Source organism: Oncorhynchus tshawytscha, linkage group LG13, assembly GCF_018296145.1.
Source record: "Oncorhynchus tshawytscha isolate Ot180627B linkage group LG13, Otsh_v2.0, whole genome shotgun sequence".
Lineage (NCBI taxonomy): Eukaryota > Metazoa > Chordata > Actinopteri > Salmoniformes > Salmonidae > Oncorhynchus > Oncorhynchus tshawytscha.
This window is the reverse complement of record NC_056441.1, coordinates 67,879,301-67,902,739: the sequence shown is the minus strand read 5'-3', so window position 1 is coordinate 67,902,739 and position 23,439 is coordinate 67,879,301. Positions and strand designations below refer to the sequence as shown.

At 43.1% G+C, this 23,439-nt stretch overlaps 1 protein-coding gene across 6 annotated transcripts; it reads left to right on the top strand.

Moving 5' to 3' along the window:
• Positions 1-1,278: 1,278 nt before the first annotated feature.
• sytl2b (synaptotagmin-like 2b) lies at positions 1,279-23,286 on the top strand. 6 transcript variants are annotated; one of them, XM_024442970.2, is made up of 20 exons: positions 1,283-1,639; positions 1,727-1,908; positions 5,163-5,326; positions 8,289-8,443; positions 10,842-10,950; positions 12,157-12,223; positions 12,399-12,501; positions 13,000-13,929; positions 14,154-17,180; positions 18,118-18,231; positions 18,367-18,417; positions 18,649-18,743; positions 18,846-18,962; positions 19,326-19,495; positions 21,076-21,178; positions 21,299-21,460; positions 21,839-21,917; positions 22,108-22,216; positions 22,455-22,660; positions 22,801-23,286. In XM_024442970.2, the coding sequence occupies exons 3-20, from the start codon at positions 5,226-5,228 to the stop codon at positions 22,944-22,946; spliced, it is 5,844 nt and encodes a 1,947-aa protein (XP_024298738.2). In that variant the 5' UTR covers positions 1,283-1,639; positions 1,727-1,908; positions 5,163-5,225; the 3' UTR covers positions 22,947-23,286. The 6 variants fall into 6 exon arrangements, with proteins under 6 accessions (XP_042152166.1, XP_024298738.2, XP_024298740.2 ...); XM_024442972.2 differs by having other exon boundaries at positions 5,130-5,326; positions 13,033-13,929; XM_024442968.2 differs by having other exon boundaries at positions 5,130-5,326.
• The last annotated feature ends 153 nt before the right edge of the window (positions 23,287-23,439 follow it).

Genomic DNA, 23,439 nt, shown 5'->3' with positions numbered 1-23,439 from the left:
TGCAGCGTGTAAAAATCGTCTGTCCTTGGATGCAACACACACCCGAGTTCCAAACTGCCCTTGGAAGCAACGTCAGCAAAATGAAATGGGTTTCCGTGGCCGAGCAGCCGCACACAAGCCTAAGATCACTATGTGCAATACCAAGCGTCGTCTGGAGTGGTGTAAAACTCGCCGCCATTGGACTCTGGATCAGTGGATATGTGTTCTCTAGAGTGATGAATCACGCTTCCCCATCTGGCAGTAATACTGATGAATCTGGGATGGAGGATGCCAGGAGAACGCTACTTGCCCGAATGCATAGTGCCTACTGTAAAATTTGGTGAAAGAGGAATAATGGTCTGGGGCTGTTTTTCATGGTTCGGGCTAGGCCCCTTAGTTCCAGTGAAGGGAAATCTTAACGCTACAGCATACCATGACATTCTAGATGATTCTGTGCTTCCAACTTTGTGGCAACAGTTTGGGGAAGGCCCTTTCCTGTTTCAGCAAGACAATTACCCCGTGCACAAGACAAGGCCCATACAGAAATGGTTTGTCGAGATCGGTGTGGACGAACTTGACTGGCCTGCACAGAGCCCTGACTTCAACCCCATCAAACACTTTTGGGATGAATTGGAACACCGACTGCGAGCTAGGCCTAATCGCCCAAAATCAGTGCCCGACCTCACTAATGCCCTTGTGGCTGAAGGGAAGCAAGTCCCCACAACAACATTCCAACATCTAGGGGAAAGCCTTCCCAGGAGAGTGAAGGCTGTTTATAGCAGCAAAGGGGGACCAACTCCATATTAATGCCCATGATTTTGGAATGAGATGGTTGACAAGCATGTGTCCACATACTTTTGGTCATATAGTATATGTGGATTCTCTTAGCTTCTGGATGACTTTTTGCCTTCTGTATTTTAATATTTTATGTCCTCAGCCTCCACTAAAATTATTTGCAGCTTTCCTTGTATACTTTATCTGAACAAGACTGCCACCCAGTGTCCAATTTCTATAAAACAGACCTATTGTGGTTATTCTAGTTTACTGTATACCTGTATACTGCATTTGGATGAAAGGTAATTTACTCCAACAGAATGTATGCAATCACTTGGAGTCTATTTACAGTGTTGTACTTATCAATATTCACATTTGCATTTGTCCAGGTCAGCGTGTTGAAACACCTGTGCTCCATCAGGCTTACACTCCTCCTTGACAAACAGACTCACTGCCATAATCTCAACAATCATCTTTACTTTGTGGGTTGGATCTTGAGGTTAAGAATTTCACAACTGGCAGGGAATATGACACGGATAATAAATTAGCACCTTGTTCGTGTTCCTTTTACACAAATGTACATATTTCCATTGGCCCAGTGTAATACGATTACATTAGCATATGTTTAAGATTCCCGTATGAAAATACAACAACACTATTTTTATTGGACAACTTTATTTTCAATGGTGTTTGCTCTTCATACACTTGTTAACGTTTCTACAGTATAGGCTGCTATCAACATTGACTGCTGGCATTGAACAGTGACCACTAGTCATTATGGGCACTTAACCCGTTTGAGGGAAGCACACACCTCCCTGAGTCTGACCCACCTACCTCCAGTGGATGTCCGAATTTCTCTACAGACAGAGGTAGTTTCCAAAACAAGGTAAAACTTTTTATTTAAATGTTTTTGTTTGGCCTGTATTTGTCTCCAAAAAGTTACAAAGTAAGATATCAATCTATTGTTCTTCAGATTTTAACGTCTGATGAGGAAGAACACGAAGGCGCTGTGAAGCCTTACCCACAATGACATTTGGGAAACAATAAAACTGAAGTTATTGACATAACGCAGACATTTTAATCGCTGTCTATCCCAACTGTCCTGAAGGCAACACTTGTGAACGAAAATGATTACGAGCTGCCTCATATCCTAAGGTTAGTCAGAAATTATCATACAAGGAATTTAGACTTCAGAGACCTGTGTATTAATTCTTATTCTTTATGTGGGCTACTTTTAGGATTGTGTTTTTCAAGCCAGCATCATGTGCCGGTGCCAATTAAAATATATAGATAAAATGTTATTTTTCTTTCCGAGGCTGATCTCATTGTTTTCCTACATACAACAAATGTAAACTTATTTTAAAGAGGACTACGATACTGCAGCTTTAGGGCTTCTCTTCCTGAGAAGAAGACATGAGTCTGCAATTTAATTATCCAATTACACTAATTTAGTTATGAGACGGATTAAGCAGGCAAAAACATAACATTGCACAAAACATTTCCATTTTATAGGTTATCGACTGTTCTCTGCTACTATTGTAGGCTACTATTAAAAACATTTTTTTTTAAAGCCTATCTTTGATTTACTGACAGTTCACACCCACAATATGAAATTATGAAATGTTTTACATTCAACTATAATGTGAATAGCTAACATCAATGTCGAAATCCATGAGATAGGACAGAACCCAGGTAGCACACATATGAGGCTTCCATATTCATGTATCTTTTTATCTGACAAATGTTTAGCTGTAAGCTTTTTAGCTGTTTGCCCAATATTTATAAGTAATTTTCACTCAGTCTTCACAAGGTTGCTGGGTTTGTATTAAGGCAGTGGACACTACAATATGTTAACTGTTGATAATGGAGGACAAATTATTCATAATTTATATCAGAGTTGACCCTAATCTTATAGAGATTTTTATTGATTGATTTAAGTAAAGTAGGCAACCCATCTAAACTAAGGTAAATCAGCAGAATTTCATTGAGCAGGAAAAAAGAAACGTTTCAATGAGGGTTTTCAACATGGAATTCTGTGGCTGCGTTTACACAGGCAGCCCAATTCTGATAATGTTTTCAATAATTTGACTTTTGACTAATCAGATCAGCTCTGAAAAAGATCTGATGTGAAAAGATCTGATGTGCTTGGTCAGAAGACCAATTAATGGAAAAAATATCAGAATTGGGCTGCCTGTGTGAACGCAGCCTATTCGTCAGATGGTTTACAAAGGAATATATCCTAATCTATTTGGGGCTTCATTACACCTAGCATAGGTATGGCAAATTATATTCATGCTGATTTCAGCTGACTGTCAACTCAACATAGTCTTTTGTTTCTCAATGACTGTAAATCATGATTACTACCTTATTTCACTCACTGTACGCAATTTATTTAACAAGGCGTTGATCACCGCAGTGTTCAGAAACATCTAAAGCACAGTAATTAAACTCTCCACCCACTGACTACATCATCAGAGTATTTTGTAGTTGAGATAAAATAATACAGAGTACACTTAGTCCATGTGACCTCAGAGACAAATCACATCAATTTAAATTAATTAGGTTTTATCTAGCATGATTTACTGAATTAGAATATTTGATCCAACATGATTTTCTGCTCTCAAGTGGCACAGCGGTCTAAGGCACTGCATCTCAGTGCTAGAGGCATCACTACAGACACCCTGGTTCAAATCCAGGCTGTATCACAACCGGCCGTGATTGGGAGTCCCGTAGGGTGGTGCACAATTGGCCCAGCGTCGTCCAGTTTTGGCCAGTGTAGGCTGTCATTGTAAATAAGAATTTGTTCTTATTAACTGACTTGTCTATTTAAATAAAGGTTAAATTTTAAAAAATGATTTACCGAATTAGTGTTTGATCCAGCATGATTTACCGAATTAGTGTTTGATCCAGCACGATTTACTGAATTAGTGTTTGTTCCAGCACGACTTACTGAATTAGTGTTTGTTCCAGCACGATTTACCGAATTAATGTTTGATCCAGCATGATTTACTGAATTAGTGTTTGATCCAACACGATTTACTGAATTAGTGTTTGATCCAGCATGATTTACCGAATTAATGTTTGATCCAGCACGATTTACTGAATTAGTGTTTGATCCAGCATGATTTACCGAATTAATGTTTGATCCAGCACGATTTACTGAATTAGTGTTTGATCCAGCATGATTTACCGAATTAATGTTTGATCCAGCATGATTTACTGAATTAGTGTTTGATCCAGCATGATTTACCGAATTAGTGTTTGATCCAGCATGATTTACTGAATTAGTGTTTGATCCAGCATGATTTACTGAATTAGTGTTTGATCCAGCACGATTTACTGAATTAGTGTTTGTTCCAGCATGATTTACTGAATTAATGTTTGATCCAGCATGATTTACCAAATTAGTGTTTGTTCCAGCATGATTTACTGCATTAATGTTTGATCCAGCATGATTTACCAAATTAGTGTTTGATCCAACATGATTTACTGAATTAGTGTTTGATCCAGCATGATTTACTGAATTACTGTTTGATCCAGCATGATTTACTGAATTACTGTTTGATCCAGCATGATTTACTGAATTAGTGTTTGATCTAGCATGATTTACTGAATTTGTGTTTGATCCAGCATGATTTACTGAATTAGTGTTTGATCCAGCATGATTTACCGAATTAGTGTTTGATCCAGCATGATTTACTGAATTAGTGTTTGATCCAGCATGATTTACTGAATTAGTGTTTGATCCAGCACGATTTACTGAATTAGTGTTTGTTCCAGCATGATTTACTGAATTAATGTTTGATCCAGCATGATTTACCAAATTAGTGTTTGTTCCAGCATGATTTACTGCATTAATGTTTGATCCAGCATGATTTACCAAATTAGTGTTTGATCCAACATGATTTACTGAATTAGTGTTTGATCCAGCATGATTTACTGAATTACTGTTTGATCCAGCATGATTTACTGAATTACTGTTTGATCCAGCATGATTTACTGAATTAGTGTTTGATCTAGCACGATTTACTGAATTTGTGTTTGATCCAGCATGATTTACTGAATTAGTGTTTGATCCAGCATGATTTACTGAATTAGTGTTTGATCCAGCATGATTTACTGAAATAGTGTTTGATCCAGCACGATTTACTGAATTAGTGTTTGATCCAGCACGATTTACTTAGTGTTTGATCCAGCATGATTTACTGAATTAGTGTTTGATCCAACATGATTTACTGAATTAGTGTTTGATCCAACATGATTTACTGAATTAGTGTTTGATCCAGCATGATTTACTGAATTAGTGTTTCATCCAACATGATTTACTGAATTAGTGTTTGATCCAGCATGATTTACTGAATTAGTGTTTGATCCAGCCCATCACATCCCATCACTGACTGCCTCAACAGGCCTCAGGGCCCAACTCCATGCCCTTTCCACACCAGCCCTGGCGAGAGAGAACCTGAGTCACCATGATAGACCTGAGCCATCTGACGGAGGAGGAACAGTCGATGATCATGACTGTGCTGAAGAGAGATGAAGCGCTGAAGAAAGCAGAGGAGGAGAGGATCAAGTGAGTTTGTGATAGCCCTATTCTCACAGCTCTGAACCACGACTGTGTCATTAGTGTATTTCCTAGTTTCCACATATTTTGATAAAACATTAGTGTTGCCCCACTTAGCCTCTCCACCCTCTAGCTGAAATTATAGTTATGTAATCAAATACATGCTTTGTGTATTGCATGTAAATATGCTATATTGTTTTAGATAATGTAATGTATTCAATATTGTTGTATTTTTTAGTGCCTATTCGTTCCCTTTCATTCTATGAGGAGAGTGGTTTCTCTGTCAACCTCCCCCCACCTGTGTGGGAGAGGTAAAAAGGCTGGTGAAGTGATGTTCGTCTGTCTGTAATATAATAACAACTCAGCCAGATATGGACACAGCCTCCACCACAGAGAGGCCTCAATGTGAGATAAGCAATTAGATTAACCCTCCGATTCAACTTTACAGAACCACGTGGGAGAGAAAAATGCAGGCTCAATTGTCTGAAATAGATACCCACAGAGGTAGAACACAGATATACACCTCACTGCGTTTAACCATGGAATCCTGAGGCACATCCACTACATAAACAACGTCATGTTGATGTATACTCAGACAGTCTTAGAATTTCTTGTCATGTCATTACACATTCAGAAGTGCCAACTAAGGACAACTGGGTCTTAAATTAGCTTAGTCTTAAGCCTTCTTGTCAAAGCAGTTCCACAGTAAGAAAAAAGTTGAGAAACAAAGGCCTAATCATTTTGATTCTGTAATGGAGTTGGCTAGACAAGTCTATTTCTAACAGTAGAAGACTGGAGACTGACTCTGTATGGTCGACTTGTCTGTGTTCAGCCATGGTCTTAGTGTAAAATGGTTAACGGCAATCGTATGTATTAATGTGCTACCCCTCTTTCACATGACCAGGGTTGTTTACCTTCTCTTTTCCACCCTCCCCTCCCTTCTTAATCTGCCACACACTCCCTCCTCCCTTTCTGTGGACTACTTTGTCAATCACTTTGAAAAGAAGGTTGACGACATCAGCTCCTCATTCATTCAGCCTATTGAGTCCACTGGTCTCACTCCCACAGAACTACCCTACGCCTTGACCTCTTTCTCCCCTCTCTCTCAAGATGAAATCCTGCGAGTATTGAGGTCCGGCTGCCCTGCAAGCATGCCTCCTCCACCCCATCTCTGGAGAACTTCTCACTTCCCTCATCAACTCACCCTTGACCACTGGCTGCATCCACTCTGACGTCAAAATGTTCCAAGTCTTTCCCCCTCCTCAAGAAACCAACACTCGACGACTCTGATGTCAAAAACTACAACTGGTATCACTTCTTTATTTTCTTTCCAAAACACTTGACCGTGCTGTCTCTGACCAACTCTCTCGCTATCTCTCTCAGAACGATCTTCTTTACTCTAACCAGTCAGGCTTCAAGACGGGTCACTCAACCAGACTAGTCTTCTCTGTGTCACGTAGGCTGTCCGCTCTGCGAAATCTGAATCTCTCTCCTCTGTTCTCATCCCCCTAGATCTATCCGCTGCCTTTGACAACATAAACAATCAGATCCTCCTCTCAAGGATGGGCATCTCAGGCTCTGCACACTTTTGTATTTCATCCTACCTGGCAGCCACTCCTACCAGGTGACGTGGAGAGGATCTTTGTCTACACCACGTATCTCTCACTACTAGTTTCCCCCAGGGCTCAGTTCTAGGCCCTCTTCTCTATCTACACCAAGTCACTCGGCTCCATCATATCCTCAGAAGGTCTCTCCTATCTTTACTATGCGGATGACACTCAACTACTTTTTTCCTCTCCCCATTCTGACACCCAGGTGGCTACATGCATCTCTGCGAGCCTGGCAGATATCTCAGCTTGGATGTCAGCCCACCACCTCGAGCTCTTCCTCCTCCCGCTCAAAGACCTCTCTATCACAGTTGACAGCTCCACAGTGTGAACCTTGGTGTGACCCTGGACAACACCCTGTTGTTCTCTGCAAACATCAAAGCAGTGACTCACTCCTGCAGGTTTTTAATTTTATTTAACTAGGCAAGTTAGTTAAGAACAAATTCTTATTTACAATGACGACCTAGGAGCAGTGGGTTAACTGCCTTGTTCAGGGGCAGAACGACAAATTTGTACCTTGTCAGCTCGGGGATTCGAGCTAGCAACCTTTCGGTTACTGGCCCAACGCTCTAACCACTAGGCTACCTGCCACCCCAAAGAAGAGATACCGGTTGTAGTTTTTGACATCAGAGGAGTCGAGTTGGTAGAAGGTTCATGCTCTACAACATCCGTAGAGTACGACCTTACCTCCCACAGGAAGTGGCGCAGGTCCTAATCCTGGCACTTGTAATTTCCCGTCTGGACTACTGTAACTCGAGGTTGACTGGGCTCCCCGCTTGTGCCATCAAACCCCTGCAATTTATCCAGAATGCTCCACCCCTACAGGATGGCAGCTCTCACTCATCCCAGTCAAACTCTTCTCTGTCCTGGCACCCCAATGGTGGGACCAGCTTCCTCCTGAAGCTAGGACAGCAGAGACCCTGCCCATGTTCCGAAAACATCTGAAACCCTACCTCTTCAAAGAGTATCTTAAATAATCCCCCAGAACAAACATCTTGCTTACTCACCAACAACTAATTCAAACAGAAATCGTTGTTGAGCTTTTCCTCATTTAATATTGATTGAATCAAATAAGTGTTTTCTCCTCAAAAAGAATGTGAACTATTTAGCACAAGTGCTGCATTGTGTTCCATTGGGTTAGATTGTTAACTCATGTGGTGGTAAATGTACCTTTCCCGTCAACGTTTAGCCTATAGTGTGTCTCTCAACCAGAATAAATCAATGGCATTACCTAAAGGTAATTATTCAGAATCACATCCTTGACTGAACTGTGTTCCAACTCTTGTGCTTATGTAATGTGTTTAATGGGTAACTGTACCGTACCCTGTATACTGTGATGTACCTGGGCGTGTTTTTCCCATCAGGCAGCTGCAGAAAACCAGTGCCCCAGTGGACAGCAGGCTCAAGTACCTGACAGGGGAGTGGTTTTACGAGGCCAAGTCTCTGAGACACCGGGAAAAGATCCATGGCTCCGAAGTAATCCTGGCCTCCATGAAGCAGAGGAAAGCAGGTTCTTTAGGTGGGTCAAAAACACTGTTCAAACACTAATTGAGCGCTGCATACAGTAAGTCATTTTCACGCAAGATAAGTACGTGTGCAGTTCACACATACTGCAGTATAATGAAAAAGCCATACATCAGAGTAAAATATATGTATATATATTTTTTTTAATGTTATTTTTTAATTGTTTTTATTTTTTATTTTAACCAGGTAGGCCAGTTGATAAGTTCTCATTTACAACTGTGACCTGGCCAAGATAAAGCAAAGCAGTACATCAAAAACAACAACACAGAGTTACACATAAACAAACGTACAGTCAATAACGCACAATAAAATAAAAATTGAAAGATATATGTACAGTGTGTATGTAACGGATGTGAAATAGCTAGCTAGTTAGCGGTGGTGCGCGCCAAATAGCGTTTCAATCGGTGACGTCACTTGCTCTGAGACCTTGAAGTAGTGGTTCCCCTTGCTCTGCAAGGGCCGTGGCTTTTGTGGAGCGATGGGAAACGATGCTTCGTGGGTGACTGTTGTTGATGTGTGCAGAGGGTCCCTGGTTCGCGCCTGGGTATGGGCGAGGGGACAGTCTAAAGTTATACTGTTACATGTACAAATGTAGAAGAGTAGGGAGGTAGGCAATAAATAGGCTATAGAGGCGGAAATAATTACAATTGAGCATTAATACTGGAGTGATATATGTGCAGATGATGATGTGAAAGTAGAGATACTGGGGTGCAAGAGGGTAAGTAATAATATGGGGATGAGGTGTACTATTTACAGACTAGCTGTGTACAGGTACAGTGATTGGTAAGCTGCTCTGACAGCTGATGCTTAAAGTTAGAGAGGAAGATATTTATATACTTTAGATTGCCTCGCCTGGTTTACCAACTACTTCTCTGATAGAGTTCAGTGTGTTCAATCGGAGGGCCTGTTGTCTGGACCTCTGACAGCCTCTATGGGTGTACCACAGGGTTCAATTCTCGGGCCGACTCTCTTTTCTGTATACATCAATGATGTTGCTCTTGCTGCTGGTGATTCTCTGATCCACCTCTACGCAGACGACACCATTCTATATACTTCTGACCCCTCCTTGGACACTGTGTTAACTAATCTCCAGACGAGCTTCAATGCCATACAACTCTCCTTCCGTGGCCTCCAACTGCTCTTAAACGCAAGTAAAACTAAATGCATGCTTTTCAATCGATCGCTGCCCGCACCTGCTCGCCTGTCCAGCATCACTACTCTGGACGGCTCTGACTACAAATACCTGGGTGTCTGGTTAGACAGAGTCACATTAAGCATCTTCAATCCAAAATTAAATCTAGAATCAGCATACTATATCGCAACAAAGCATCCTTCACTCATGCTGCCAAACATACCCTCGTAAAACTGACCATCCTACCGATCCTCGACTTCGGTGAGGTCATCTATAAAATAGCCTCCAACACTCTACTCAACAAACTGGATGCAGTCTATCACAGTGCCATCCGTTTTGTCACCAAAGCCCCATACACTACCCACCATTGCGACCTGTACTCTCTCGTTGGTTGGCCCTCGCTTCATACTCGCCAAACCCACTGGCTACAGGTTATCTACAAGCCTCTGCTAGGTAAAGCCCCGCCTTATCTCAGCTCACTGGTCACCATAGCAGCACCCACTCGTAGCACGTGCTCCAGCAGGTATATCTCACTGGTCACCCCCAAAGCCAATTCCTCCTTTGGTCGTCTTTCCTTCCAGTTCTCTGCTGCCCATGACTGGAACGAATTGCAAAAATCTCTGAAGCTGGAGACTCACATCTCCCTCACTTGCTTTTAAGCACCAGCTGTCAGAGCATTTTACAGATCACTGCACCTGTACTTAGCCTATCTGTAAACAGCCCATCTATCTATCTACCTCATCCCCATACTGGTATTTATTTATTTATTTTGCTCCTTTGCACCCCAGTATCTCTACCTGCACATTCATCTTCTGCCGATCTACCATTCCAGTGTTTAATTGCTATATTGTAATTACTTTGCCACCATGGCCTTTATTTCCTTATCTTACCTCATTTGCACTCACTGTATATAGAGGTTTTGTTTTATTTTGTTCTACTGTATTATTGACTGTATGTTTTGTTTATTCCATGTGTAACTCTGTGTTGTTGTATGTGTCAAATTGCTATGCTTTATCTTGGCCAGGTGGCAGTTGCAAATGAGAACTTATTCTCAACTAGCCTACCTGGTTAAATAAAGGTGAAATAAAAATACATTAAAAAGTGCTAAATGTTGTATTAATATGTCAAGTTTATGCTATCGGGTTTGTACAGTATGTTCAGATCATCTGCAGACATGGGTTATTGAGTTTATAGAGAGTATACTGTAAGCACTTACTGTATTCCCTGTCTGTCTGTATCTGTATGTCTGTCTGTCCTGCAGATGGGTTTCTTTCCAGACCCAGAGCAGTCAGCGGTAAAGTCTCAGACATCACCCCCCCTCCAAAACCTGCCAGGCTCTTGGAGGCACCAACACAGCCCCAGAAGAACAGGTGATCCACTGCTCCACTGCACTCCTCCTCCCACCCCTCCATCCTCCTTCCTAACCCATCCCTCTCTCTGCTGTACCCCATTACTCTACCCAGTCTGATAACCATGCCTTGAGGATAGGTCAGTGTAGCAGTTCAGCATGAGTGATCAATCATAGCGCTTGCCTGTACAGAGTGAGTCCTGTGGTGTGTGTGTGTTTGTGTGTGTGTGTGTGTGTGTGTGTATGCGCGCGCGCGTGCAGGGATGCACGTCTGTGTGTCTTAGGTGTGACTCAATCTCAATTTGAGTCAACATAGGTGGTGCTCACGCTTACATGGAATCTATCTGCTCTATTATATTTACAGGATGTGGTCTCACGAGGCTAGGAGTCAGTCAGTATGGGAATGCTACAAAAAGTTATTATTTTGAGGAGCAAGTAATTCAACTAGAGAGGCCTGTAATTTTACATGTGGCTGTTAATGTACAGGTATTATTCTCTGCCCAGTCACTTGTATTATAACTTACATCACTTCCTAAAGTAAATACAAAGTGAAGCTTTCTATAAGTCTTGTAGTGAAGCTTGGTGTGTTTGGCATGCTGTGCATGAGGTCATATGGGCTGTGTTGACCTCCCTGACTCCCAGCGGGCAGCAGCCAGATCTCTAGGTGAGTCGACTCTTCCACAGACCTGACTCCCTTTGATGTCACAATGAATCACATGTGAGCAGGCATCAGTTATGCAGGAGGCTTGTTCACTGAACAGCCGGTCACAGAGGTGCTCAGGAATTGAATGAAGAAGTGCAGATACTAAGCCCTTTCCTTACAAGGCCACAGTGTAACAGTGGTCTCCAATGTCCATCTGATTTGACATCCAGTAGAGTGTATCTGGGCTCCCGAGTGGCACAGCGGTCTAAGGCACTGCATCACAGTGCTAGAGCCGTCACTACAGACCCTGGTTTGACACCGGGCTGTATCACAACCGGCCGTAATCGGGAGTCCCATAGGGCGGCGCACAATTGGACCAGCGCTGTCCGGGTTAGGAGAGGGTTTGGCTGGGGTAGACCGTCATTGTAAATAAGAATTTGTTCTTAACTGACTTGCCTACTTAAATAAAAGTTAATTAAAAACTTTTTTTATTTTTTTATCCTGGTGCTCTGAGGGCTACTCATCTATAGTATAAACCCAAATTCCTATTCTATTCTGATAGTGATCATTCTGTCTCCTTTGCAGCAAAAGCCTCAATGTATCAGATGCAGAGAAAGAGAGGCTGAATTCAGTTGTGCAGTCCCCGGGAAGGGTAGGTGAGATTTCATTTGCAGAGAATATATGTGAAGCATGAACAGAATAAACAAACAAAGTACTTTCATGCTTTTCTGATTTTTTTCTGTTTTTCCAATCATCATATCACAGGTTGACTTCTAGAGTATTGTGAAATATAGTGAAATATATATTTTCTTCTCTTCTCATTCCAGCCAAGGCACAATCCTTTCAATCGAGCATCCCTTATTCTAGAGGTAGAGAAGACAGAAAAACAGTCCAATGGAAATCAAGAGACTGAGAAAGCATCTGAAGCAGGTTAGAGTGCAGTGCATATACCTTTTTACACAATCAAGCATTATGGTACATTGAAGAATAGGAGGTTGAGTCAAATTGAATAACATGATCTTTCAGGATATTGTGAGAACAATTTTTGGCTGGTTCACAATAGTGCTTTACAGATGTAGGATCTTAATTTGATCATTATTTTTTTGCTGAGAATGTTCCTGCACTGCAGATGAGCTTCGTAATTTTGCATAAATTCACAAAAAACACATGGCTATATTAACAGTATTGCAGTTTTCATTTAGCCTACTTTTGGCTAGCTAATAGCATAATCATGACCAAGCAACATTATGGACTAAACGTTCAAATCCTGTTGCTGCTGGATTATTTTTGATGTGGCAATATAGGTAAAATTAAGATCATACATCTGGAGTAAGGTGATACTGATGCCAACCAGGCCTGGGACATGGAAATAATTTATCACAGTATCACATCTCCTCATGTTCTACCATTGTGTTCTCACACACACAGAGCCCTTATCTCCCCTGATCATTCTCATGACAGCAGACTCCACCAGTCACAACTCAGCAGGCTCTGCCACCTCCGAGGGGTCCTCTCTAGGATTCAGGCCCGTGCCCAAGAAAATAACCATCCTCTCCCGGCACTCGCAGAGCTCTCTCACGGGCAGTGATATCTCCATTCCTGGGCTGCAGGGTCATCCAGCTGGGTCAAAGGTCATCACCCCTGCCTCTCACGGAAGTCTCCAACATGGCTCCAGCTGTGGCTCAAACCAGTCTAGCCAGGGGTCTTTGGACGTTCAGTCACAGAAAATGTATCCAACTCCCATCTCTGAGTTACAGAACAATGCAACTCCAGTATCTCCCTCCAGTCAACAACTGAACACTTTGAGTCACCACTCCCACAAGCCACTGAAGCCTTTAACCCTAGTCTCCGCCAATACTGATTTTGAGAGAGCGAAAGAGGCCCATGAAAGAGAGAGGAGAGCAGAGCCCTCAGATAACTCACTTGTCAGACACCTAGTGAGAACCCCCTCTCATCTTAGGGAAACTGAGAGTTCCAAAGTTCCATTGAGGCCGTTGAGTGAGCCAAAGCCTCTCAGACTGTTGAACCTTAGACCAGCCACACACTCTGATAATGACAGACACACAGATACATCCTACACAGGTCATCAGAAGAGTGAAGGTAGCGATGGTCTCATCCAGAGAGAGTTTGTCAGTGAGGGTCCTCCTCAGGGCAGAGAGAGGTCTGATGGTCCATTTTCAAAACCTCTGTCCATACCACTCTCTCCTAGCTCAGAACTAACAGCCCCTACTCACCACCAGCCTTCACAGCATGCAGCCTTTCAACTCATTGAGATGCAGGACAAGGAGGTGATAAGAACCCGCAATGTGGACACCGCAATCAGACAGGAGGACCCTAGGCTGCCTCCAACCACTGTGGGTAAGTCCAAAGACAGAAAGTGAAAATTCATGGAGCCCACACTACAACCAGTGTGAAAATGAATTTAAATTCATTAAAGTTCTTGGCCCAAGGGTATTGTTATACATGAACATGATCAATCAATGGAGGGTATTTTTAGGCCACTGTTGAAATGTCTAATCTTTAGTTCTTCAGCTTATTTTTTCATGCATCATAACACTTTTAGAACTTTTTTTCTTCTTCAGATCAATGGAAACATCATGATCTCCATAACTCTGGGGATAAGCCTGATAAGCATGTTCATAAAAAAACAGTAAACCACAAACCTGCCTCTAAATCAGCCCCTCGTAGTCCCCAGCCCACAGCGGAGCAGGGCGACTCCATTTCTAAAGTCTTAGAGTGGTTCAGCCGCAGCACAGACAGCAACGACTGGCTGAAGACTGAGAGCGATCAACCAGACGTGGAGGAAGACGTGATTAACTCTGTGAAAACAGATACAGATGACCGGCCTACCTTTGAGATCAGGTCTCAGCAGACGGAGAGGAAAGCTCCTGAGGTGAAGAGAAAGCTCCTACATGTTGACCCCAGCCTGGATATGCAAAGTATTGGAGGAGGAGTGTCAGTGTGTTTAACACCAGAGGTAAAGGATGGATCTCAGTCAGAATCCTCTATGGATCAACCTACGGACCAGTCACCTTTGAATACATTAAGATCATACCAGCTCAAGTCTGAGGGGCTGAGAGCAGCATATTGGAAGGAGTTCAAGCAAGTGAAGTTAGATAAAGAAGAGGATGTGATAGATAGGCAAGAGGATGTGAAGACGGTCAGTGGCCCTCCAGCCAAGGCTGTTGGACCACAGGTTGCAACACAAGAAGTCAAACAGAAAGAGGTCCAAGATGAGAACCAACCACCCAAAATCACCCACCTGAAGTCCTTCTGGGAGAAAGGAAACACTGGGCCCAAGATACTCATCAGTAGATCAATCATTGACAAAAGACAGAAACCAATGGAGAAAGAGAAAGAGAGAGCACTAGCAGAGAAGTCTCATAGAACTGTTTCTATCCCAGAGTCAAACGGTGTGGAGGGGTCTTTGAGGAACAATCTCAAGGATGAAAAAGGAGATGAATGGTTAAACCTAGATACTCAACAAAGCACTGCTAGTCGAGATATGAGAAGTGTTCAGCCAAGTGTTAGCCCTTACAAACAGGAGGTATACAGACCCCAAAACAGTGTTGTTATTGCTCCCTCTATAGAGATACGTACACTGCCAACCTGGGATGATAGCTACACTCATGGGGCTCAAAGTGAGGAGGACAATTTGACTTTAACAGAAGAAGATCTCAGAAGATCCCCAATGACAGTAGACAGAAGAAGCTCACAGGCAGAAATACTCTACCTAAGTAGACTCCATCCTCAGCCTGACACGCTGTCCCAGTCCAGACTCAGCCCAGAACATCAGAGATTCTCCCCATCAACACTCAGTCCTCAGCCTGAATTGCTCATCCAGCCCACAGTCAACCCCCAGCCTGTGAAGCTCTCACCTGCCATACCAAAACCCCAACCTGAAATGCCATCCAGGGCCAGGTCCAAGCCCAGTCCCAGCCCACTGCCTGAACTACTCTCCCAGCCTACAAACAGCCTAGACTCTGAGAAGTTTATACACAAGGTTGGAAAAGAAAGTGAACAGTTTTCCCCCAAAACTCAGCAAAGCAATGTCAATGTACAGTCAAGTGTGTCCACTAAAAAACAAGACTACACCATTAAAGATCAGGGAAATAGCCCACACACCCTGAAACAGGTTCCCCCTCAACAGGACAGCAAAGTAGACCGTATAAAGCAACTCAAGTCCTTCTGGGAGCAGGAGAAGAACAGGCCTATATTTTACACGGGTAAATCAAAAGAAGCAGGGGACGCCAGCGTGACTCAAATTCCATCATCGGCCATAGAAAAGCTGAATAAAAGGTACACCAAGTCTGAGTTTGACCTGAGGTCAATCTGCAACGAATTTGACGGCGACCATGAAGGGGATTCCAACCTTTCCTCTGACAGAAAAATACAGAATTTCACAGTCTTCACAATGGATCAGAGACTGGAGAAGTCGTCCCCAAGCCTCGGTGCAAAACGCTCACAGTTTAAGAATCTCTGCAACTTCTGGGGTGAGGCCACTTCGAATAACAGAGGGCCGATCTCTTCTGACGAACTCAAAAGTTCCAAAAATAAGGAGCCAATGGATGCCCAGAACTCAATACTGGAGTTAAAGCAATGTGTTGACCCTGATTTCTACAGCAAATCTGCCCCCAGCCAGCCACAAAAGGTCAGTGCTACACTACCTTTGGATGAGAGCCAGCTCAAGAAAACATCTTCGCCTTCTTCACCATCTTCTCCATCTCCCCTGCCATCTTTAGTCAGGGGGAACAAAGACAGAGAGCACCAGTCAAGGTCTAAATCGATTGGACTGGGTTCAGGAGCTATGATTGACACTAAAGAGCACCAGTCAAAGTCTAGATCAGTTGAGGTGGGATCAGGAGCTATGATTGACACTAAACCCAACTTCCCACCTCAAATCACCATAGAGTCAGAGCAGCAAAGAGCCCCTGGTGTCCCCCAGGTAACAAGGGGCTCAGAACGGGACTTCACCAAAGATAAAAAGGCCCCGAAGCCCCAAAGCACCTCAGGAAAGGAATCTCGGCCTCATAAAGCTAGAAAAGACAGTTTTGGAAACTCAAGTGGAAGTGGACGTGCAAGTTCACTTCAGCGCGCCACCAGTATGTACACATTAGACATAAATGAGGAACAGGCCCAAACTTCTATGTTGTACCCTAAAAAGACACTGGATATTAGTCATGTCCAGCCCAAGAGGACACAGGGTAGACAACAGAGTGGTGACAAGCACACTCCTCCTGGTCCAAGGAGGTCCTCAAAATCATTGGACGAGTCTGAATCTCTGACCCCTCGCACTCAGGTCTTTGTTCCCAAAGACTACCCCTATTACCTGGAGTTTTCAGAGACCAGCGTCCACACTGCTCTGGCCCCGGCAGCAAGCCCGCCTGGGGCTGAACTTGACCTGAGTGGTGGGCTTGTCAGATCCAGCACAATAGTGGACTCAGAGGAGCGCTACAGTAGGAGGAGCAGCAAGATAACCCAGCGGCCCCTGGCCCTCTGGTCAAACCAGGGCAGCACTGACACTGGACGGGAGTCATCATTAAGTGCATCTGAAATAGCATCGAGTTGCGCGTCTGAAACTTGGTCCAACTCCAGGACCAGTTCAAACTGTGAGTTTTGATGATCAATACGGTAGCGCCCTGTTGTTTTAGTACAAGTGTTATGTGACCTGTGATATATCATGAAAACATATAATAGTTATTTGTTTATCTGGGTTTCCTGTGAAGTTATCTTCTGATAGATGTTTTTCTAGATCAGCCAGCATCCAGGATGCAGTGTCCTGTTTCATTGTAAATAGAGTGTGTGCAGGGAATCAGCTGCCTGTGTTTCATTTGTGGGTTGGACGATACTCTTTTGTAACTTTATTGACATCACATAGTGCTCTGATAGAGCCAGCAACTAAGTAGCCAAGTTTTGCTTTGTTTGAGTTAGGCATTCCTCTCCAGGATACATTCCGGAGTTTACTTTTATGAGTAATGATATAATATAGCCAGTAAAAAAAATATTTTCTACAACTTCAAACATATTTCTCTCTTCCAACTTAACTCTAGAGACACTTTGGCTATCTGTAAACAACAGACTACATACACTGAGTGTACAAAACATTATGAACACTTGGTCTTTCCATGACATAGACTAACTAGGTGAATCCAGTTGAAATCTATGATCCCTTATTGATGTTACTTGTTAAATCCACTTCAATCAGTGTAGATGAAGGTGACGAGGCAGGATAAAGAAGGATGTTTAAGCCTTGAGACAATTTTGACATGAATTGTGTTTGTGTGCCATTCGGAGGGTGAATGGCACTTTTGTAGAGTCTTTGCCCCAACAAATTGAGGCTGTTCGGATGGTAAAAGGGGGGAGGGGGCAGGAGGGGTTGCAACTCAATATTAGGAAGGTACTCTTAATGTTTTATATACTTCTTGTAAATGATCAGTGTTATGAGGCCACATGTAATGTTTTTTTTAACATGTCTATGTGTGGTCTTTGTTGAAGGCATCTAATGTACTGTATGAGCAAATCTTTCTGTAATATCTGATGTTTTAGGTGAAAATAATGATGAGGATCAAGACCCGATACAGAAGGCATTGAAAAGAGCTCAGGCCCGCTCACAAAATCTGGCCAAAAGTCTTGAGGATATCACAGCACCCATGCCACCACGTGAGAAATGTCCCTTGTCTCCTCAACCACTATACCAGCATTATAGTGGTGCTGTCAGGTTGGCCCAGATACCAGAATTAATGCATGTTGGGATGAAAACATAATGTTGTCTATGTTTTACATAATTCCCAACAGGACAAGAAAGAAGACTGGCTCCCCTTGATGTCCTCAGGCGAAGCAGTGATGGTTAAGAATTGTTTTGTACTTTTCTTGGAAATGTAATTAGCCTTTGGGTCGATATTGGGTTAGACAGTTTATACCAAATATAATATAGAATACAGGCTTTTTATTCTGTGTTGTAGAATGCTAGCATTGCTGGGTAATTCAATAGCTACAGTAAGTGATCTGTAATAAGGTTATGAGAGTATTATGGAACCTTTAGCCTCTCATCCTTCTCTCTGTTCTGTTCTCCCTCAGCATCCACCATCCCCTCTCCCTCCTCATCCCTCTACTCTGACCCTGAACATTTGAAGAAGATGAGCAAGTCTGTTCCCTCGTTCCTGCAGAACGAGGTAAAGCCACAACATCTTTATTCCATGCGAGCTCTTTAGGTCAAAGAACACTGTATGTCTGTATGTGCACTGGGCATTCTAGCGATGCTGTCTGTATTCTAGAGTGATTGCAGAGAAACTGACTCCGCCTCTGAAGACAGTTACCATGGAGGCAGGCAGAAGACGGGCAGATCTATGACTAACCTCAGCAGCTCCTCTGGCATGGCATCTGTGTCCTCTGTATGTTCACTTCACGCATGCTCTGCTAACACGCAACCACTGTTCACATTCAAAGCATGCACATGTTCTGCCTAACCAAACTTAGCTGGCATTTTTTATTGGCAACTATCATGATTATACAATATTAACAGTCTTATTAAATCTCTTAATTGTCCCATTAACCACACATTTGATCGTTTTTCACATCATGATATTAATGAGAACTGCCTGAAAGGCTAAGGTTTAATGTAAACTGTTTAGAAGGTTTTAAGTGTGTGTGTGTGTGTGTGTGTGTGTGTGTGTGTGTGTGTGTGTGTGTGTGTGTGTGTGTGTGTGTGTGTGTGTGTGTGTGTGTGTGTGTGTGTGTGTGTGTGCGTGTGTTAGCTGAGTGGCAGTGTGATGACCATGTACAGTGGGGACTATGGCGGTGTGGAGGTGCAGGGGAACATCCAGTTCTCCATCAACTACGTTCAGAAGCTCAGGGAGTTCCACATCTTCGTGGCTCAATGCCGAGACCTGGCCGCTGTCGACCCTAAGAGGGGCCGCTCTGACCCGTGAGTACAGTGCCAACTATTATACAAGGCCCCTTCCCCTGTTTTCAGGACCCTGTCTTTCAAAGATAATTCGTAAAAATCAAAATAATTTCACAGATCTTCATTGTAAAGGGTTTAAACACTGTTTCCCATGGTTGTTCAATGAACCATAAACAATTAATGAACATGCACCTGTGGAACGGTCGTTAAGACACTAACAGCTTACAGACGGTAGGCAATTAAGGTCACAGTTATGAAAACTTAGGACACTAAAGAGGCCTTTCAACTGACTCTGAAAAATACCAAAAGAAAGATGCCCAGGGTCCCTGCCCATCTGTGTGAACATGCCTTAGGCATGCTGCAAGGAGGCATGAGGACTGCAGATGTGAACAGGGCAATAAATTGCAATGTCCATAATCTGAGACGCCTAAGACAGAGCTACAGGGAGACAGGATGGACAGCTGATCGTCCTCGCAGTGACAGACCATGTGAAACAACACCTGCACAGGATTGGTACATCTGAACATCATACCTGTGGGACAGGTACAGGATGGCAACAACAACTGCCCGAGTTACACCAGGAACGCACAATCCCTCCATCAGTGCTCAAACTGTCCGTAATAGGCTGAGAGAGGCTGGACTGAGGGCTTGTAGGCCTGTTGTAAGGTAGGTCCTCACCAGACATCACCGGCAACAACGTCGCCTATGGGCACAAACCCACCGTCGCTGGACCAGACAGGACTGGCAAAAAAGTGCTCTTCACTGACGAGTCACGGTTTTGTCTCACCGAGGGTGATGGTCGGATTTGCGTTTATCGTCGAAGGAATGAGCGTTACACAGAGGCCTGTACTCTGGAGCGGGATCAATTTGGAGGTGGAGGGTCACAGCATCATTGGACTGAGCTTGTTGTCATTGCAGGCAATCTCAATGCTGTGCGTTATGGGGAAGACATCCTCCTCCCTCATGTGGTACCCTTCCTGCAGGCTCATCCTGACATTACCCTCCAGCATGACAGTGCCACCAGCCATACTGCTGATTCTGTGGTGATTTGCTGCAAGACAGGAATGTGTTCTGCCATTGCCAGCGAAGAGCCCGGATCTCAATCCCATTGAGCACGTCTGGGAACTGGGGATCGGAGGGTGAGGACTAGGGCCATTCCCCCCAGAAATGTCTGGGTATTTGCAGGTGCCTTGGTGGAAGAGTGGGGTAACATCTCATAGCAAGAGCTGGCAAATCTGGTGCAGTCCATTAGAAGGAGATGCACTGCAGTACTTAATACAGCTGGTGGCCACACCAAATACTGACTGTTACTTTTTATTTTGACCCTCCCTTTGTTCAGGGACACATTATTAAATTTCTGTTAGTCACATGTCTGTGGAACTTGTTCAGTTTATGTCTCAGTTGTTGAATCTTGTTATGCTCATACAAATATTTACACATGTTAAGTTTGCTGAAGATAAACTCAGTTGACAGTGAGAGGGCGTTTATTTTTTTGCTGAGTTTATATAGCCTTGCTTTCTTATTTACTCCTCCATGATTGATTGGACACTGCTGAAATACATGGTGCTTTGTGTGTATGAGTCTTGTGTTTCTTGTTGTAGGTATGTTAAAAGTTACCTGGTACCTGACAAAGCCAATATAGGGAAGAGGAAAACGTCTGTGAAGAAGAAGACTCTCAACCCCATTTTCAACGAGCTCCTCAGAGTACGAGAGTTTCTAAAAACTATATATAATTTAAGTTGAATAGAGAAATGTATCATTACATGTACATCAGGTCTGACATAAAGTGCTTTTAACAAAAAGTATTTCCTGTTCCTTTATCAGTATCGGCTTCGTATGGAGCACCTCCGAACTCAGACCCTCATTCTCTCTGTCTGGCACCACGACACCTTTGGCAGGAACAGTTTTCTGGGTGAGGTGGATGTGGACCTGTCCAAATGGGACCTTGACCACACCCAGATGAACTACTTAGCTCTGAAATCCAGGGTGAGACAACATCACACCTGCTTTGTCTGTGTAATGGTCTCAGTACTGTGCCAAAACATTCATCCAAGACTGAAATCCATCTCTAGGCTTTTGCTATTTATTTAAATGGCTGTGCCTGTTAGCATTGTGTGACATGACATGCTGTGCATGTTAGCATTGTTGGCCGTCATTGTAAATAATAATTTGTTCTTAACTGACTTGCCTAATTAAATAAAGGTTAAATAAAATAAAATAGAATTGTGTGACATGACATGCTATACACAGTGGGTTGTGGAGGTGTGAGTGTAGTTTGGAGTGTGTCCAGTAAGGTGGTGGTGCTATTTAGTAAATTAGGGTGTTCTCACTGTACTCTCTGTGCTGGCGGCCTGGTCTCCTCAGCCCACCTCCAGTCTGCAGCCTTCAGATTACAGAGGGGAGATGAAACTGGCCATACGCTTCCTGCCTCAAGTCTCCCACAGTAAGAGTCTGCACGCCTCACATGTCTTAACCGTCTATAAGCAATTTATTAAATAGAAAAGGTATATTTTATGAAGAAAATGTGTTGCTTTCGGTAATTAGTTAACATACGGTCAAATATCAATTTTGTGCAACAGAAAGAAACAGAAAGTACACAAGTTCACTGAATCATGCTTGATTATAACCACTAGGCCCAGGAAAGGATCCCCCCTCTAACAAAGGTGAGGTTCATATTTGGGTGAAAGACTGCAAGAACCTTCCCCTCATCAGAGGGGCCACCATCAACCCATATGTCAAGTGGTACGTACAACACATGCCATAAATAATATCAACATTTGAAATGTTTGAATTGCTCAATATGATCAAGGACAACTACAGCATCTGGGGAGAACAGAAAATGTGGAGGCCTATCATAAGACATATCCCCTTAGCCTCAATTTCCAGCCTTTCACATTTACTTTGCTCGTGATAGTTGTAGGTATATGTAATATTTCTGAAACAATTGCCTGACTTGTGAGACTGCCTGACTCCTTTGTAGCTTTGTGCTCCCGGACACGAGCAGAAAGAGTCGACAGAAAACTCGGGTGCTGAGGAGGACGGTGGAGCCGGTGTTTAACCACACCATGGTGTACGATGGCTTCAGACAGGAGGACCTGAAGGAGGCCTGCGTGGAGCTGACTGTGTGGGACCGTGACAAGCTGGCCAGTAACCTCCTAGGGGGTCTAAGACTGGGGCCTGGCACAGGTACTAATGGACTATTCTATTCTATTATATGATTTTATTTTATATTCTAGATTTCTCCACAGAAACACAGGTTCTGTACATTCATTTTATTAAATTGACTTCATTGGCTAAGCCTAGATTCTCTCCATCTCTCCCTACAGGCAGAAGTTATGGGGCGTTGGTGAATTGGATGGACTCGAATGCTGACGAGGTAGCTCTATGGGAACGAATGATGACCTCTCCAAATGAATGGGTGGAGGATGTACTGCCACTAAGAATGCTAACAGCAAAGACTGTGCTGAAATGAGAAAGTCTTCAACCTGCCACAGTTCAAATAACGTTGTTGCGTTTTATGCTATATACTGTACATGTGATGTGTAATCTAGAATAATCAGACATTTTATATTGAAATATATAGGAATGAAGAAGCTTTTGTAAAAATCTGCTGAACAAGTTGATCAAATGTTATATTAATGATAATCATACAACCCAAATATGATTATTATCAGTCAAAACACACTTATTTTCTGTGTTTAATTCTCAATCACAACAAGTTTACTCACTCCATTATTTATATTTGATATGACAATTTTCCATGACATGAATGTTCATCCTAACATTAACCACAATTAAAGAATGTGCAATGATGAGTATTCAGAGTTTTGATTAGTGTCCAGAAGAAGTGAAGAGTTTTAGTAGATCCGTGGTCTGTGTGTGACGTTGATGAACAGTCTACTCTGCACCCATCTCTTCAAACATCACTGCCTGTATAATGGCCCTCACATGTGACTTTGTACTTG

Coding starts and splice junctions, on each gene's coding strand:
- sytl2b (XM_024442971.2), top strand. CDS start 5,226: ATGATAGACCTGAGCCATCTGACGGAGGAGGAACAGTCGATGATCATG. Junction 18,963..19,325: donor GCATGGCATCTGTGTCCTCT/GTATGTTCACTT, acceptor TGCGTGTGTTAG/CTGAGTGGCAGTGTGATGAC. Junction 19,496..21,075: donor AAGAGGGGCCGCTCTGACCC/GTGAGTACAGTG, acceptor TTCTTGTTGTAG/GTATGTTAAAAGTTACCTGG.